The sequence below is a fragment of the Phoca vitulina genome, unplaced genomic scaffold (assembly GCF_004348235.1).
Source record: "Phoca vitulina isolate PV1807 unplaced genomic scaffold, GSC_HSeal_1.0 scaffold60, whole genome shotgun sequence".
In the NCBI taxonomy this organism is placed as follows: Eukaryota; Metazoa; Chordata; class Mammalia; order Carnivora; family Phocidae; genus Phoca; species Phoca vitulina.
The window spans coordinates 4,399,284-4,417,871 of record NW_022589763.1 but is presented as its reverse complement, the minus strand read 5'-3'; the positions used below and the strand labels follow the sequence as shown (position 1 = coordinate 4,417,871).

The 18,588-nt window shown below is 47.4% G+C and overlaps 1 protein-coding gene across 3 annotated transcripts in view; it reads left to right on the top strand.

The window, feature by feature from the left end:
- PUDP (pseudouridine 5'-phosphatase) overlaps positions 1–18,588 on the top strand; it is a 267,324-nt gene that overhangs the window by 41,155 nt on the left and 207,581 nt on the right. For all 3 annotated transcript variants that reach the window (XR_004297753.1, XM_032391180.1, XM_032391179.1), the window contains exon 3: positions 17,557–17,786. Coding sequence is in view for 2 of the 3 variants with exons in the window: in XM_032391180.1 (XP_032247071.1) it covers positions 17,557–17,786 (230 nt within the window). In the remaining variant the exon portion in view is untranslated. The remainder of the gene's footprint in view (positions 1–17,556; positions 17,787–18,588) is intronic.

The window sequence follows — 18,588 nt, the reverse complement described above, 5'->3', positions numbered from 1 at the left end:
CAGGGGCAGGAGCTCCTGAGTATGATGCAGGGGTGTGTCCTTGCCTGGACCATCACCAGGGACAGGAGCTCCTGAGTATGATGCAGGGTGTGTCCTTGCCTGGGCGCATCACCAGGGGCAGCATCCTCTGAGTATGATGCGGGGTGTGCCTTGCCTGCCTGGAGAATAGGGCTGATCCTGGGGCTTGAAGACAGCGACAGAAGTGAGGGACTCACATGAGCAGGGCTGCATCGTTCAGTTGTATCGAAAGTCTCTCCTCTTGAAGCCGTGTGCCATGAATGTCCCCGGCAGGAAATACTTGGGAGCAGTGTGTTCTGTAGGCATTTTGTATGTGACTTCATAGGCGAATGGAAACCATCTGTTAGTGAAGGGTTTATTTTATGAAAACAGAGCTCTTTTAAATTGTGGCAAAATTGGAGAAAACTATACAAATGTGGTTCATCTATCGTCAGTTTTCTGGGGCTTTAACAGGTATGGTTTCACACGTTGAAATGTATGTTGGGTTACGGAAGGAAAGTCCGTGACTTGGCATGTAGGAAAACCTTTTTAACAACATTCCTCATGAAAGGTGTTGGTTACCTACGTTGTGTTTTCGACCAGTTCCTTCATCCACGGATTCTTCGGGATCAATGCAATAATATGTTTTGGCATAACTTAGCGTAATTTGGCTTAGAAGGCCAGTAACAAGAAAGAGGTACCTTTCATGCTGTGGACTCCTCCAGAACGCTTCCCTGTTCTGTTCTTCCACTGGCTGTGGGATTTCCCAAGGCAAAGCCTAGGGCCTGGCTCTGGGTCCGATCACAGGAGTGTGACAAGGCCAGGTGGGTGCACGGTGGTCAGCCCCGCACTGCTCCCTCCCACTCGGGCCCGTCTGGGCCCCCTGCCTCCTCGCTCCCTAGGAGATCACCCAGAGGGACAGGCAGAGATGACAAGCTAGAACCCTGGTGCCCTGGACAGCCAACAGTGGGGCGCCCACGCCTCGTCCGCAGGGAGGGGCGGCCGAGGGAGGGGAGCCGGCAAGTGTCGTGGCCTCTGAGGTTGGGGTATGTGCGTGTGTGGGGTCAGTCCCCACTCTCCCACTCTCCCACCGAGCTCTCTGAATGCTCCTGGGGCTCAGGTCCCCCCAGGAAAGCGCAGGTCCGTTTCCACAGTGGATTATTGCTGCGGCATATGCAGCGGGGCGTGGGGGGGCCTTCCCCGGGTCGCATCCGGTCCTCACTGGGGCGAGAAGTGCGTCATGCTCTTCTCCATCTCTGCTCGGCTGCATGGACAAACACCGCCCACCCACGTAGCGGGCACGACTCAGCACCGTGGGGCCCTCGTCCCAAGGCTCCCCGCGTCCGTTCCGTCTCGTGTGCTAGCCTGTCTCATCCTGCGGCCTTCCGTCCGATGCTAAGTGTGCGCCTTTTCTTTCCCTGCTGTCTTCCTTGTTCGTGTCTCTTACAGCCTTAGCCCCTGGAGGCCATCAGCAGGGGTGTTAGCAGCCTCCCTCCTCTTCTGCACGCGCTCCCCACCGCACAGCTGCGCAAGAAGGCGTTCGGCCCCTTGGCGCCGTCCTATAACTTTCGTCTTTCCTCCCTGAGCCCTTCAGTGCGTCTAGTGCTGAGTGGGTGCTCAGGGGGACCCTTCCCCATGGCGTGTGTAGTCAGTTCGAGGGACGTGCGAGGGAAAGCCCACAGCAGCATAGTTCACGCCAAAAACAAGTTCAAGACAGGACGTAGACGAAAATAAAATAAGGTCCCTTATTCCTGGAGCAGTGCGAGCTTTTTGGCAGGTGCTAGAAGTTGGGGTAAACTGAGGACAACGTAGAGGGCATGGGCAGGTGCGCAGGGAGGACACGGCCGTTCAGACGGAAAGGAGTGGCCGTGGAGGATGTCAAGCAGCAAAGGAACTTGCTTCTGTGACGGGCGGAAGCCGGGCCTCTCATCGTTTGTGTGCCTGACGAATAGGCAGGCTCTCAGCTCGCTTAGGGAAGGTGCTTGGTGCCGAGCTCCTGTGTTTGCTGCTTCCCAGGGTGCGAAACCACCGGGATGTTTGAAGACGAGTTGTGCCAGGCTGAAACCATGCTGGGGGGTGGGGGGAGCGTCCCTGGGGGTTTATGGCACATGATGACGGGGGCATGGGCGAGCTGGGCGCGGAGGACACCGGGATGGACGGACTCACTCAGGTGGAGTCAGAAAGTCTCAGTGGAGTCAGAAATGTCCCCGGCCCAGTGTCCCGTGATGTTGGCACAAATTAATACTCACCTCGGAAACCAGGGCTGGAACTCAACGAGGTGTCAGTACTTGAACGTTTGAGGCTATAGCATTGCAGTGGTGAAGAGTCCTAAATCACTGCCTGACAGCAGGTGAGGACGGAAGGGGAGTCTCAGGATGGTTTTTCACACGTGGAATTTATCACCGTAGGAGTGAAAGGACGGTCATTATGGAAACTGTCCCTTCTTGGGAACAAGCCACAATCAGTGTCGTCGACTCTGATGCTGAGTGCAGTTTGAAGAAGACATCAACAGGTTCCGTGTCCGTTATGGGGTCTGCGTGTCTCACAGACATGGAGCCTGGGAAACCCCAGAAGCCCCCGAACACGCTCCGTGTGCCTGCGCCGGAAGGAAGCCGCATGGGTGTGCGGTGGCGCCGGGCGAGCCCCTCTTCCCTGGCAGCCTCCAGGATAGCGACGCTCGCCACGGAGCCTCGAGGCCGGGCCGGCGACGGGGCCTCCGTGGCCTCACAGGGGTGAGTGCGAGTCTGCCTCTGGTCACGCACAGCATCTGCCTGGCGCACAGGCCGGCCTCGGGGCCTGCGGGCTTTCCGCTTCTTGCCCCGACACTGGCCGGTGGCCTCAGGGCCTGGCACGCCGTCCAGAATGCCGGAGTCTGGCCGCAGCACAGTGCTGCTCTGACCGTGTGGCAGCAGCCTCACGGCGAAGAGGTGGGCCTCCCAAAATAATGTAAAAGCTTACAGCCTGCCGTGGGATGCTGTCCTTTACAAATGCATGCAGAACCCACGCAGACAATCCTACCTGCTCAAGCACCTGGCCTTTCAAGTTGACGTTCCCGGCGTCTGCTCTAGCATGGGGGCGCTTTGCCGGTGCTTCACCCCTGGAGAAGCCTTCCAGGCTGCGGGGAGCCCCCTCGGTTTAACTTCGCCTGCTGCACTCGTTGAGCATTGCACGGTTAAAGGACACACGTGACAAGTGACAAGGAAAACCGTAAGCTAACAACCATGATAGTCCATTCAGCTTATCCCGTGCTGCTTTTCTCTTTAAGAAACAGACTCGGGCACATGCCCAGGAAAATTCAGGATTGCAGGGCGTGGGAAGAAGCCATAGGAACAGACTATTTGCTGGTCACATGTAACTGGCAAAGCTCGGAAGTTCTTCTCCCCCTTTCCTTAAAAATGCCAGCTTATTTGATGTTGTATATGGACATAATTTCTTTTTCTGGGTTTAAAATTTCCATGTTCAAAGACTGCTAATTGCTTTCATTGTTATTTACTAAATTATAATGGAGACATTGTAGACTAAGCCACATGAGACGCATGTCTTTTCTCTCTAGGATCCTAGATATTACATGCCTGTGGACATAAATGTTTTGCTCAAATAATTACAATTTCTGGGACGCCTGGGTGGCTCACCTGGTTAAGTCTCTGCCTTTGGCTCAGGTCATGATCCCAGGGTCCTGGGATCGAGTTCTGCATTGGGCTCCCTGCTCAATGGTGACCCTGCTTCTCCTTCTGCCTGGAGCTCCCCCTGCTTGTGCGATCAATCTTGCTCGCTCTCTCTGACAAATAAATAAATAAAATCTTTAAAAAAAAAAAAAAAGAATTACAATGTCTGTTTTTAAATGTGTGGTGGTTTTGCTGTGGATTTTTAAGTACTTGGAAGGATAAGATAACGGATAAAAGAAATCCTTGCCTCAAAGACTTAGCTCTGGAAGAGAGAAAATGAGCAGGTAAAGGGTTCTCAGGGACGGAGCCGAGAGACCGGGGCGGGAGAAGAGCTTCGAGGCCCCACAGAGAGGCTCTGGGTGCGTTCGGAGCAGGTGCTCTGCACAGAGGAGCAGAGTTGGGAGTGGGTGGCACCTGCTGGGCGTGCGGAGTGACTTGTTGTTCCGGGGCGCGGCCAGGTCCTAGAAGGCTGCCCAGCTTGCCCCCACCCGCACGGCCCCTTTCTGGCACACTGACCACAGTAATGGGGACGCTGTGTGTGCACAGACAGGATGGGGGCATATGTTGTTAGTTTTCCATCTGGGAAAGGCACACAGCCTTGTTTCAGAGATACAGTGCATGACAGGCAGAACATGTCCGCTGGGGTTTGATGATTGTGTCTCAAGAAGTAAAAAAAATTACATAGCTCGTTTAAAGAATTAAAAGCAACTGTTCGTAACAGCAAAAGGCAGAAGCAACCCCAGGTCCACTGATGGATGAACGGATAAACAGGATGCTGTAGATGCATACAAGGGGATACTCTTCAGCCTTAACAAGGAAGGACGTTCTGACACCTGCTACGACACGGGAACGTTGAGGGCATGATGCCGAGTGCACTGAGCCAGTCGCAAAAGGACAGACTCTGGATGATTCCACCCCCGGAGGCACGGAGAGTCATGCCATTCATAGAGACAGAAAGTGGGAGTGTGGGCGCCACGGCCTCGGGCAGGGGGAGTGGGGCATTAGCGTTTAACGGGGACAGCATTTCAGTTTGGGAACGTGAAGTTCCTGGAACTAGCTAATGCTGTCCATTACACAAAAATGAGAATGTACTAAATGCCGCTGCACTGTCCACTTAAATACAGTTAATTTAGGGGCACCTGGGTGGCTCAGTTGGTGAAGCATCTACCTTTGGCTCAAGTCGTGATCCCAGGGTCCTGAGATCGAGTCCCGCATCGGGCTCCCTGCTCAGCAGGGGGTCTGCTTCTCCCTCTGTCTGCCCCTCCCCCTGCTTGTGCTTGCTCTCTGACAAATAAATAAAATCTTTTAAAAAATAAATAAATACAGTTAATTTTATGTCACATGTACTTTACCACAATAAAGAAAAATTAAGTTTCTTTTCTAAAATGCCAGAAGCCTTGGGAGGAGGACGTAGTTGTATTTTGGTAAAATTCCTGGACAGGCGACGTGGGAAGACGTGGTGACGGTGTAGTGCAGAGGATGTTCACATGAATGTGACAAATTCGCGTGTCTCCTCAGCCCCAGGCGGCATTACACACTGCATTTGGGCAGAAACCCTTCCTTCGTGTGCACCTGAGCACCCACCCGGTGCTGAGTGGGTCCCAGTGTCAGGGACACAGTCGGATGAACTCTTAAGCACACACAGCACTGGGTACTTCTTTGCCGGCTCGCCGGTTGAAAGCGGTCATCCCTCAGCCAATGGTTCCTGCGTCACCTTCCAGACCTGGTGCCTTTCTCTGCGTCTCTCCCCAGCAGAACAGACACAGAAAAACGCATGGAAGCACTTTATTCCTTATTCCTCCCTCCCTCAGCGATTCCTCGGAGCACAGACTCTAATGGCAAGAATTTTATATTCGAAATGATTCACGGAAAAGGGCGTCAACACAAACATCACAACACAAATTCCGGCCACACAGTCGAAACTCGTGCAAAGTGCCAGCAAGAAAAAATAGTCAATGATGGAAACGATCATGTATTAATATTGTGCTCCCTGCAAATGGGGCAAATCACTTTCAGATTATTCGGGGATCGCCGGGGTAGGGTCTGCTGTTATTTTGGTCACATTTTTGGATGCATGAGGCAGGCAAAAGGAATCCAATGCTGATGGGAGCTATTTGGAAAGTGGTCACGTTTCTTTTCCATTACCACGTACGTGTGCACACGTTGGAAACCCAAGTCTGTCTTGTACGTTCGTATCATCCGCAGCTTTACTCCCCTTCGGTGATGTCGGCAGCACTGGGCTCGTGTTGTATCGATGAGGGTGGACCACGGCTTCAGAGAAGCATGAACAGTGAGCTCTCAGCCTGTGCACTTGCAGGCTGTTAGCACACGACTGTGATGGTGAACATGGAGTTCGGCGGCTTGGTCTGTGGCGAACCAGATGCGTTCTTTTAGGCTTGGTTTTGTAACGTTCCTAGTACTTCCTTGGGCAAGTGAACTTCAAGAGTTTTATCTTATTATTCAGAGCTATAAGAGAGACTCACTAAGATTCAGTGAGCTATCAGCATTTCCTGTGATATTTTTCTCTTGGGCTATAAATAAAAGTCTATTTAAATAGCTGTTTTGTACATTGATTTTGAGCGACAAATCCTTAGAAGCAGCAAGCTTAAAAGTGATTCATAGTAAATAAAATTAACACTTTAAGCAACTTTCAGTCAAATAAACAAAGGCACAGAATGAAATTTTTCTCCAGAATTGTCAGTGTTTTGAAATACAGTTGACCCTTGACCTGCACGGGTCCCCTTAGATGCAGATTTTTTTTTTCTGTATTGCAGTACAGTACGGTAAATGTATTTTTTATGATTTTCTTAGTCACATTTTCTTTTCTCCAGCTTACTTTATTGTAAGAACACAGTATATAATACACATCACACACAAAATATGTGTTGATTGGCTGCTTGTTATTGGTAGTTAATTTTGGGGAGAGTCAGAGTTACGTTTGCATTTTTTTTTTTCTAAAGATTTTATTTATTTATTTGGGAGAGAGAGAGAATGAGTTGGCAGGGGGACGGAGGAGCAGAGGAAGAGGGAGAAGCAGACTCCCCGCTGAGCAGGGAGCCCGATGCAGGACTCGATCCCAGGACCTCAGGATTATGATCTGAGCCAAAGGCAGACGCTTAACCTCCTGAGCCACCCAGGCACCATTATGCATGTGTTTTTAACTGTGTGAGGCTCAGCACCTCCACCTCTGCGTTGTTGAAGGCTCAACGGTAATTGGCCACTCTCTTCAAATATTAACGAAACAGAGGGAAGGAAACATTGAAATTCGGTATGCTTTTTTAGAGTGTCTTAGTCTTTCTAGAATCTGTGCAAACCTAGGAGGCCCACGTACTCCAGTCAGGTGTCGAAGAATAGACTACCACGTGTTCCCTTGTGTTCCCCGTTCACTACCGACAACCGGCCACACCTGTTGAAGAGTCTCCGTAACGATCCCTGTCACTGTGTAAGGACAGGGCTCCTGATCGTCACGTCTGTTCAGTGGAGGCTCCTAATGCATTTGACAACCACTCAGGGCCATTTCTTTTGGACAGAAGAAATGGAGCAAGGACAAGACTTGCTCTCCTGTTGTCTGATCCTTTACGTGACACAGAACAGTGGCCTTTACTCGGTTTGGGAAGCAGAGATAGCTGATTCTGAGTTTTCCAGGTGACGTCAGAAGTTACGAAGGGCAACATTTATCACTTGGACGGAAGAGACGACCGTGTGCCGAGGCGGGGTGGGGCTTCGGGCTGACTCGGAGGGCAGAGGGCAGGACCTCCGGGATGTCTCCAGATCCTCCCAGAACAAAGGATCTTCTCGGGTGGAAACCAGCACCTTTGTGAGTTGACATTCTAGCTGCAGAACAGTGCATGTGATCAAAGGGTCACGAATTTGCCGGAAATGGTCATCTTCTGAATGTCCCACATTTCAGAAAATAATGTGCAACTTCCAACTCAGATACTCTCTGGGTCATATGAATCTTATTTGACTGATTTTCTTTGTCTATGCACAGTCTATTGAAATGGCAATTTAATAAGGAGATTTCAAACATGCTTGTATATCAGAGTGATTTGATTTTTATACACACAATTTTTGCTCATTAGGGATTTCTACAGACTAAATTTCATAAGATGAAGAAAATATTTTGCAGATTTAAAAATGCTGCCCCTTTTCAGTTGCATTGAAATGATGGACCTTTGACGAATAAACTATTCTATATGGGAAATTATCCAATATCCAAAGCGAGATTGAACTGCATAGTACAGGAGTTGACCGTTAGCCATCACTAAACATGAATATACCTGTGTGCTGTGTATTTCCCCATTAGATATCACATTTTATTATACGGTGTATACAATATGGACATCCTGTAAATATTTAAATTCTCAACATTACTTTGAGTTTGCTCTGATAATGCTCCAGTAATTTTAGCATAATTAGCAAATAGTTAAGTGTATGACGGAAGAAAGCACTGGGGTTGTGGATTCATTTTCTAGAATGGTAATTCCCCGCTAAGGCCTCTAGAAGAATCCCTGTTAACTGCGATACTTCTCTCTAGCATCCCTGGCTAAGAGGCAGAAGACTTAGATCCCAATGCCTGGCTGCCTTCTGTCATGATGAAATTTACCTCTTATTTGTCCGTCACTTCCAATGTGTTTTCTCTGGTGCATGCACAAGGTCTGTTTGCCATGTAGCAGAGGTCGGCAAACTTTTTCTGCTTTTTTGGCTTTGTAGACCATGCACAGCATTTGTCTCAACTACTGACTTCTCTACCTTTTGAGCTGAAAGCAGCCACAGTCCACACAGATGTGAATGGGTGTGGCTGTGCTCCCAAAAAGCTTTCTGTGTGGACATTGAAATTTGAATCTCAGATCATTTTCATGTGTCAGAAAATATTCTTCTTTTGACTCTTTTTGCATTTAAAAAGAGGCGGCAGGCTGGATGCGTGTTTCACAGAAGGCAGGGTGAAACAGGGCAAACAGCACTGCAGGGCGGGTAGAAATCCTGGATGCGAGGGAGCTGGACACCTGGGTCCTCTGCCCCATTTTGTGCATCCAAGATGCCATCCTTCCCCACCCCAGGCAGAACACAGGATTCTCTTCCATACGCTGAACCAGAGAGGCTTCAGATGGCAAATAAGAAGGCTCCTGGAGGATGCAGAGAACATTGGGGACGAAGGGAACATTTGCCCGCTGAAGGCCCTTTACCTCAACAACCAGCAAGATCCTGGAACGCTCTTCTCTGGAGACATGAGTCACCTCATGACAAAGATGCAAACACCAATGTTTCGAGGCCCACCAAGGAAAAGGCCTACTCCAGATGATAGCTTTCCCTTGTGGAAGGCTCCCACTTGTGCCCCAAGCCAGCACTAGGGGAAGGTCCTTCCTGCCTCTTCCAAATTCTGGGGCGCCAGGCATCCCTTGGCTTGTGGCTGCGTCCCTCCCATCTCTGCCTCTCTTCACGTGGCTTTCTTCCCCACATTTCTGCATCCTCTCCTTATAAGGACACCAGTTGTTGGACTTAGGGCTCACCCTATAAATCCAAGATGACTTCATCTCCAGATTCTTAACCAATTACACCTGCAAAGACCGTATTTCCAAACAGGGTCACATTGTAAGGTTCTGGGTAGACATGAATTTTGGGGAGTAAACTCTGTATACCCCAGAATCCTGATTGGGAGTCCTCTGTGTAGGCCTACTTGCCTAGTGGGCTTCATTGTGGGGTGACAAGGTTGTAAACATCATGTGTGAGAGGCCTATTGCTTTGGGTCACCTGGGGATGTGCATCTGAGCCATAGAAATGAGGGGAACTCTCTTCCTCTGTCCAGTTTAATACAGGAAAGACATTAACTGTATCCAATATCTTCTAAGACTTGAGGGTGTAGCCTGAGCATAACGTTTTCACCTTTGTGTCTTAGCGCGAGCTGCCATGCCAAAATGCTACGGACTGGGTGGTGTAAATCACAGACATGTATTTCTCACCGTTCTAGAGGTTGGAAGTACAAGGTCTGGGTGCCAGCATGGTGAGGTTCTAGTGAGGTGTGTCTTCCTCTTCTTATAAGGGCACCGATCTCATTAGGGGGCTCCACCTCATGGCCTCATATAACCCCAATCACCTCCCAGAGTCTCCACATTCAGCACCACCCCATTGGGTCTTAAGGCTATAACATGGGAATTTCAGGGGGGCTCCAGTCCATACCAGTGACTTTGTCTTGCCTGGAACCATGTGATGGGGACATCCCACCCCATCCTATTTTATAAATGATCCGGCTTTCAGACAGGGCATTCTGTCTGCCGTGCACAAAAGTGAAAGCACAGGAGCTGGGAAACTGGGGCGCATACCAGGTCAGCATGACCTCAGACAATGCTTGAGTTACAGAAAAGGGGAGGAGGCAGACATGAAGCGTTGTCATTATCACACTGTGATTTGCTGACATGCGGACCCCTCTCCAGGCTGGGAACTCTGGACCAGAGCAACATGGATGGCACTGTTCTTTCTTATTCCTTATCGTACCCTTAGGCGCACTCTGATGCTGGACACATAGGAACAGTCCAGGTTCCTCTTAGAAGCCAGAGTTTCCAAGACAGAGTCTCTCATGCTAAGGCAGGGCTTCTCAGCCTCAGCAGTGGTGACATTGGGGTCTGCATGACTCATTCTGTGGTGGGGAGTCCTGTGCCCTCTAGTTTGCATATGCCACCATCCCTGCTCTCCACCCACCAGATGCCAGGAGCATTCCCTTCCCCAGTTGTGACAACCAAAAAAAAAAAAAAATCTCCAGACATTGCCAAATGTCCCCCAGCAGGGATGGGAGCAAAACTGACCCCCTCCCACTTGAGAACCAGTGCCTTAAATGAAATGGTAGATCAGGAAATCGTTGTCATGTCCACCTGAATGTGGTAGGAGCCTGATGGAAATATCAGTGCTCCTGAGCTATGTCCACAGTTAGCACCACTTCCTGGAAGGGGAGCCCTTCACCTGAATTGTCCTCACTTCAGAAGGGCCTGTCTTTCAAATCCTGCATCCTGGCACGAGGGTAGAATGTGCGGTCATCTCCGTCACCGTCCCCATACTTAGGGCAGAAGGACTTAGAATCCAGGCCTGAAAGGGCTAGGGTGAGTCAGTACTTGTTGATCTCCCCGGGACTATGAACACACTGCCTGTGGGCCTTCCATCACCAGGCACTGACTAGAAATCAGTCCAGTTAAAGTCCAGGGACTGCCGAATATCTCCTCTGAGTGAGGAGAGGTGTCAAAAAACCCCTGTTGAGAACCACTGCTCCACCACCTCCCAGGACCCTCCACGCCTCCCTGCTGTTGGCCCCAGGGGAGTGACTGCCCCTTGCCAGCTCTTTGGGTCTTGGAGTTGGTAGCTAGACATTCCTGGGCCTCTTCCTACTGAAATGGAGAGCATCTTCGAAGCTGTTTATTCCTTTGTGTGTTTCTTTACCCTTCCCTTCCCGAGCGCTGTCCTTCCTTGTCTGCTGACAATTTCTGCAATGTCACCAGTACATTTTCACCCTTACTGTCATGAATTTCACTCTTTCTCAGAGTCAAGGCCCCAGTTTCTGGTCTCCTACCATGTACTAGCTTCTTGCAGCTGCTGTAACAAATGACCACAAACATGGTGGCTTACGACAACAGATATTTATGTTCTCACCATTCTGGAGACCAAAAATCCAAAATCAGGTCTTGGCAGGGCCATACACCCTCCTGAAACTTAGGGGAGGATCCTTTCTTCTTTCTCCCAGCTTCTGAAGGCTCCAGGCATTCATCGACTTGTGGCTGCAACTCTCCATTTTCTGCATCTGTCTACGCAGGGTTGTCTCTCTGTCTCTCCTCTTCTCTTACGGGGACACAGTTGCTATGGTCCGAATGTTTGTGCCCCCCACAAAATTCATACCTGGAATCCTTGATCCCCCAGTGTGAAGGTGTTAGGAGGTAGGGTGTCAGGAGGTGATCAGGTCATGGGGGTGGAGCCCTCACCTATGGGATTAGTGCCCTTATAAAAGAGACCCCGTAGAACTAGCTCCCCCTTCTACCATGTGAGGACACAGTGACAAGTTGACTGTGCTCCACAAGGGCCTCACCAGGTCGGAATCTGTGGTGCCTCTATCCTGACTTCCAACTTCCACAACTCTGAGAAATAAATATCTGTCGTTTATAAGCCATCGAGTCTGGGGGCGTTGTGTTCTAACGGCCCAAATAGACTAAAAGACTAGCCATTGCATTTAAGGCCCACCCTAAATCCAGGATGATCTTTTTTTCTCAAGATCCTTAATCATATCTACAAAGACCCTCTTTTCAAATAAGATCATTAGACCAAGGGTTAGAATTTGGACATATCTTTTGGGGGGCCACCAGTCAACCCACTACACTCCATCCCAGGCCTTTGATCTGTAATACCAAGGTATTAGCCTGTCTGCCTTCCCGGTGATTGTGAAAGACACTTTCCAGGAGAGGCACTATACCCAAGCCCCTTACACGTGGGTGGGTCAGGGTGAAGAGGGGGCCGGCCATACACTATCACCAGAATGCATGTGTAGAAGGTCTAGGCTGGGCAGAGTCCTGCAGAGTGTCTGTGGTCCCAGGACAGGATCGGTGTCTATCTGGTTATAGGTAGCTGGTGGCATTCATCAACTGACATTATCTTCCTAGGTCTAACTCTAGAGAAATCTACACTCAGGGCCCACTCCATAGTTCCTAATGGCAGGCACATTTCTGTATAAGTTTCATCTCCCCCATATTGTTAACTCCTCACTGTAGGTCTTTGTGTTTAGGGTCAAGTGCTAGTCGTGCTAGTAGGACACACCGGCCTGAGCTAGTACGATGTTCACAGATATATCCACCCAATGAATGAATTCCAGAGAAATACCTTAACTCATGTCAGATCTCAATCTTTTCTACATTTTTCCTTTTCCAAATCCATTTTAATGGCAGCATCCCTGTTCTCTCTCATCAATCTTAGGTCTTTAGGATGAAGTAAGAGGAAAGCATTCTTCCTATCAAGACTGCTGATTCTTCACATTTCGTATTTCTTCCCCTGTAGATTAATCCTCCGAGAGCTGATTCTTTGTAGCAAGAGATACCTGTCTTTCTGCCCTTCCTTTAAACCGACTTCATCACACCAAGGGCCAGAAGCTGTTAGCTGGATTTCATTTATATACTTAATTAACCAGCTTCTCTGCAGGGTAGAACTCCACTTATGTTTTTAGTCTTTTACTTCTCAGGAGCAGTGACTGAATAAGAGAGTAGTTAAAGGATACAGAAGTTTTTTTACGGAGTCAGCCAATTATATATCCAGAGATTTGAATGATTTCTTAGTGACTGTATCCTCAGGTTTTATCAGATGATCATGACAACGGCGAGCTTTTATTTGGGGCTTACTGTCATGCCTGTCAAGTAGCCACCGAGGTGATTTTACGTGCGTGACCATGTACTTGCACTCCCATGTAGCAGCTCCATGAGGAAAGCTGATCATTGCTATTTGATAGGCGATAACATTGAGCCTGAAGAGGATGCATGTTTGCCTGATGTCTCACCCAGAGGCCTGTGGTCACATCCTTCTCTTGGATGTTCACACTGGTCTCAGCCACTTTCAAGACGCTCAGTACGCTGTGGCTGATTGAAAAAACAGTCCTGCAGGAACATTTGTGATTCATTCCCCTATCAGTGCAGGTGTTGAGTATGCACCTTCCCGTGTAGGTTTGTTGCTGTGCTTTTGTGTATGTACATTACTTCACTATTACGTTAGGTACAGGACAAAACATTCATAGAACTAGAAATGTTAACGGGATTAGCTAACATGATAGAAACTATATTTGATTTTTTTTAAATGAATAGCACAAAAGAACATTTTCAGCAAAACTTTCTTTTCCCATGTGTTTTAGAGAGAGCTGGGTGTTTAAATACTCTCCATTATTTTTTTAAAATCGTGGTTTGTTCTTGTGTAATCTAGTAATTTGAAAATCTTGTTTTAAATTCATATCATTTTGATACTGTGAACATATATAAGGAGAAGCCTCACTAAAGTGGATGTGGGATACGAGAAGGGAGGCTGGTGGGTGAAGCTGTCCCACTCAATGTCAATCACAGAAAGAATGATCAATTACAGTTTGAACAGAAGAATCCTCAACAAGAAACACTCACCAATTACAGGCCCCAATAGGGAAAGATGTACTCTGCATCTTCTGTTAGAAACCTACCTCCCCTGCAACTCAGCCAGTGAGAAACCATCATCATTCTGGACTCTTGTGTTTCTCCAGTCGACTTTTGTTCAAAACAACCCCTCCAACTTCCTCCTTCTTCTCCATAAAATAATGTCCCTCTCTTTGGTTTGTTGGACTTGCCTGTGGTTTTGCCGTAGCTCGCTTCTCCTGGATTGTGATTCTCTGCTATTCCCGAGTCAGTCCATTTTTGCTGGTAGAATGACTGTCAGTTTTATTTTTAAGGTTAACAGTCCTCACCTTTAATTACCATATCCAGAAAAAGTTTTGTTATTGGCTATGTTTTTATCATAAGCATTCTTTCCTGCCACCCACCAGTGAGGTAAAGGTTTTTAATTGAAATTTAGCTAATAGATATAATTCATGATATTAATCAGTGGTTGTTGCAAACTAATTGAGTGTTTTGGCATCTTCATCCTTTCAACTAATGTATTCAACCTTCGTGGAAACTGATTATGTAGAAGACTAGTACTGGCTGAAACTGTTTTTAAGTGCAAAGAAGGTGTTAACGTGAGATCTATGGATCTGTAGTTTTCTTGTCTGGCTTTTGTTCAGCTCTGGTATCAGAGAAATACTTGGTCTCATGAAATGAGTTGGAACACATTCCCTCCTATTTTCTGAAAAGTTTGCTCAGAATTGGTGTTGTTTCTTTCTCAAGTGTTTGTTAAGTTCACCAGTGAGGCCATCCAATCCTAGATATGAGAAGGCTTTTTTTTAACTACAAATTACTTACAAGGTATAGGGCTGTTGAGGTTATTACTGTCTTCTTGAGTGAGCTTTGTATCTTTTAAAGAGTCTGTCCATTTTATCTAAGCTGTTAAATGTATTGGCATAAAGCTGCTCATAATCATATTTTTTAATCCTTTTAATGAATTTAAGGATCTGTAGAGATGTCCTCTGATTATTAGCACTGTTAAATTTGGATCTTCCTTTTTTTCTTGATCAGTTTGGCTAACAGTCTGCCAGTCGAACTTTTCAAAGGACCAGCTTTTCGTTTAATTGATTTTCTGTATTCTCTTTTATGCTATTTCATTGATTTCCTCTTTATTTTTTTCTTCCCTTCTATTTGCTTTAACTTGATTTTGCTCTTTTCGCTCACTATCTTAGGGCGAAAGCTTAAATCATTGGTCTACTTCTAGTTTTTAATGGGACAACTTAGATTACTGGTTTTAGACCACCTTCTGTAATATAAGCATTTAGTGCCATCAGTTTTCCTCTAAACAATGTTTCAGCCACATCCCACTAATTTTGATATGTTAGCTTTTTGTTCTCTACAAAAGATTATCTAATTTCCCTTTGTGACTTCATCTTTGACTCACGTCTTACATAGAAATGTGTTGTTTAATGTCCAAATATTTTTTCCCACATACCTTTCAGTTATTGATAACTATTTTAATTCTTTTATCATCAGGGAACATATTTTGAATGATTTCAATTATTGTAAAATGTTTTAGAATTTTCTATAGCTCACGGACTCGTGTTCTATCTTATTGAATGTTTCAGGTGCACTTGAAAATAATTTGTATTCTGCTATTTTGGGTGAAGTGTTATATAAGCGTCAATTCAGTTAGGTTGCTTGATAGTGTGTTTGAAGTCTGCTGTATTCTACTTTCTGTCTACTTGTTCCATCTAACCTCAGTGTGTTTCTCTATTCAGTTCTATTAGTTCTTGCTTTATGTATTTTGAAGCTCTGTTATAAGATGCATACACATTTAATATTATGTCTTGTTGATCAATTGACCTACTTTGCATTATGAAATGTACCTAGTTATCTCTGAGACTTGTCATTCCTAGTTTTAAAGCACACTTTTCTGCTATTAATATAGCTAACCCTACTTTTGATTAGTAGCTACAAAATATATGGTTTTCAATCAATTTATTTTTAACCTGCCTGAATATTATATTTAAAGTAAGTTTTCTGAAGATAGTATGTAATTGGGTATCAATTTTGTTTTTGTTTTATTTTTTCCATTCTGATGGTAGTCTCTAACATGGGCATATTTATAATGTTTATAAAGCTTCTAGAAGGTCATGATATGCTAATTCCTTCATCTCAGCCATGTCTCTGTTCATTTCTGTTGATTGCTGTTTTCTCCTGGACATGCGTTGTATTTGTCTGCTTATGTGTAGGCGTGGTAGCTCTTGATTAGATGTCAGACACTGTGAATTTCACATCCAGCAGAGTGCTAGATTTTGCTTTTTTTTTTTTTTTTTTTAAAGTTTTAACGTTGTCCTGGCACAGAGTTAAGATCCTTTGAATCTTCCTTTGAACCTCTCAGGACTATTTCTCTTAAAGGTCAAACGCTCATAGTATTTGTTGTCTTCGTGAACAGCTTTAGCTGTTTGAGAAAAATGAGTGTGTCAGTCTTTTCTGTAGCAATTAAGAAAGTAGGGACATCGCCTGATGCAGTTACTAAAACAGTAATGATTATATGATTATTTAAAATATTGCTTTAGATAATTAGTGTTATGTGTGGATTTAGACGTTACTGTCATAGTCGGCAAAGGTTTCCAGGTGGAAAGTACTGTTGTATTCCACACGTTTCTGATAACCAGCCCTCTCTCCAGTGGCTCTATGAATAATGGTATTCGCCTCCATGTTCCCTGTACTTAACCCTTACAGTTACTGAGAGTGTGGGAGGTGTTCCTTCCATGTGATGTGTTACTGCTGTAGCTCAGCCGCATTCAGCAAGGTCTGTTTCATCCTCTGTTCCCTTACCAGGTAGCGTGACAGCTCTCCTTCAGCTCTGGCCTTTGTCCTCAGCTTCTGGTAGAAGCCCTTTCAGGATTTCCTCTCCCTGGCAGTGACGAATGACTGAATTGCTTTCAGTAGCATGGCGAGTTTTCTCAGAAAACACCAACAGCATAATCTTTTTTTTTTTTAAAGATTTTATTTATTTATTTGACAGAGAGAGACACAGCGAGAGAGAGAACACAAGCAGGGGGAGTGGGAGAGGGAGAAGTAGACTTCCCGCTAAGCAGGGAGCCTGATGTGGGGCTCGATCCCAGGATCCTGGGATCATGACCTGAGCCAAAGGCAGACGCTTAACAACTGAGCCAAGCAGGCGCCCCCAACAGCATAATCATTGCATATTCATTGCTTCCAGAAACAAAACAAAACAAAACAAACCATGGTCCACCAAGTGCAGAGGTACCTCCCTGGGCTCAGTCTGCCTGGCTTCCACATTTCAGCTAAAGAGGACCGGCAAACGGGCGCCTGGGTGGCTCAGTCGTTAAGCGTCTGCCTTCAGCTCAGGTCATGATCCCAGGGTCCTGGGATCGAGCCCCGCATCGGGCTCCCTGCTCGGCGGGAGGCCTACCTCTCCCTCTCCCACTCCCACTGCTTGTATTCCTTCTCTCGCTGTCTCTCTCTGTCAAATAAATAAATAAAATCTTTAAAAAAAAAAAAAAAGAGGACCGGCAAACAAAGCAGTGTTTCTTTCCAGTAAAATTGCCTTCTGTTACTTTGGGAAATGCTATAGGGAAGCCCTGAATTGCTTTCTGAGTTTTGGTTTGAGTAGGTATGTTTCAGAGCCCCTAGCCCTCCCGTTCAGGTCATGTGTGTCAGATCGGATCGTTCCTGAGAATAGGTGGCAGAGAGTCAAGGTCCCAGAGTTATCACGGCATCTCCAGGAGGCCTTGTGGCCCTCTACCTCCTCCACCTCCCTGAAGGCTTTCCCTTCTCTTCCCTAGGCGTGGAGAAACTCATGCACCACCTGCGAAAGCATGGTGTGCCCTTGGCCGTTGCCACCAGCTCTGGCCGCGCATCGTTTGAGATAAAGACCAGCAGACACAAGGAGTTCTTCAGCTTGTTTGACCACATCGTTTTGGGGGATGACCCCGAAGTGAAGAATGGAAAACCAGATCCCGACATATTTCTAGCCTGTGCGAAGAGATTTTCTCCTCCTCCTCCCACGGAGAAGGTAAGACCAGCAGCGAGGAGAAGTGGCGGCAGCAGCCCTGTATTCCGGTGCAGCCCCCGGGCGGGGTTTGTCCATGACTGGAGGGCCTCGTGTCCGCTGTGGGAGGGCCACCGTGGAGAGCAGGGCCGTGGGGTGGCGCGGGGAGAGGGACACGGTCAGATCACGTCAGTTTGGGGAGGGGCATCTGCACCTGCGTCAGCAGGCCAGCGATCCGGGATGCACAGACGGTTTGTTAGAAAGCCTAGGTTTGACGGAACACTGCCCAGTGGACGTTCTGCAGGGAAGGGGGCTGCGCTGATGTGGCAGGACAGCATCCTTATTCGCAGTGAGCAGCCTTCAAGGACCGTATCGATAACAACACCGGTGTCAATCATCAAAACTCACGGTGCCCCCCCCCCCCCAAATGCTTGTTGAGGGATATCTTGTTATTGCAAGGTTTCTGCTCATAGTGACCTTTGGTTTTATCATGAAGTTTCCAGGTTTCTGTTTTCCTGCAGGACGGGGGCACTGGTGGAATTTGTGCTCCAGGGCCCTCTGCAGCCTGTGTACAATACCTCATCATGCAGGGCGCACAGTGGACGTGGGGCAAAGGGTGCCAGCGACCTGGAAGTAGGTTTAGAGCCAGTGGAGAGTGTTTGTTCAGCTTTGCTTCGGATTCTCCTCCCTGCACCGTTACTGTTGGGATGGATTGCTTAGCCTCCACTGCGTGCTTATGCAGATTCCAGAGCAAGAGGGAGACGGTCTTGAGAGGGGGTGGGCTGAGGTCTGACTGTGTGCCCTGCAGATTCCAGAACACCAGGGA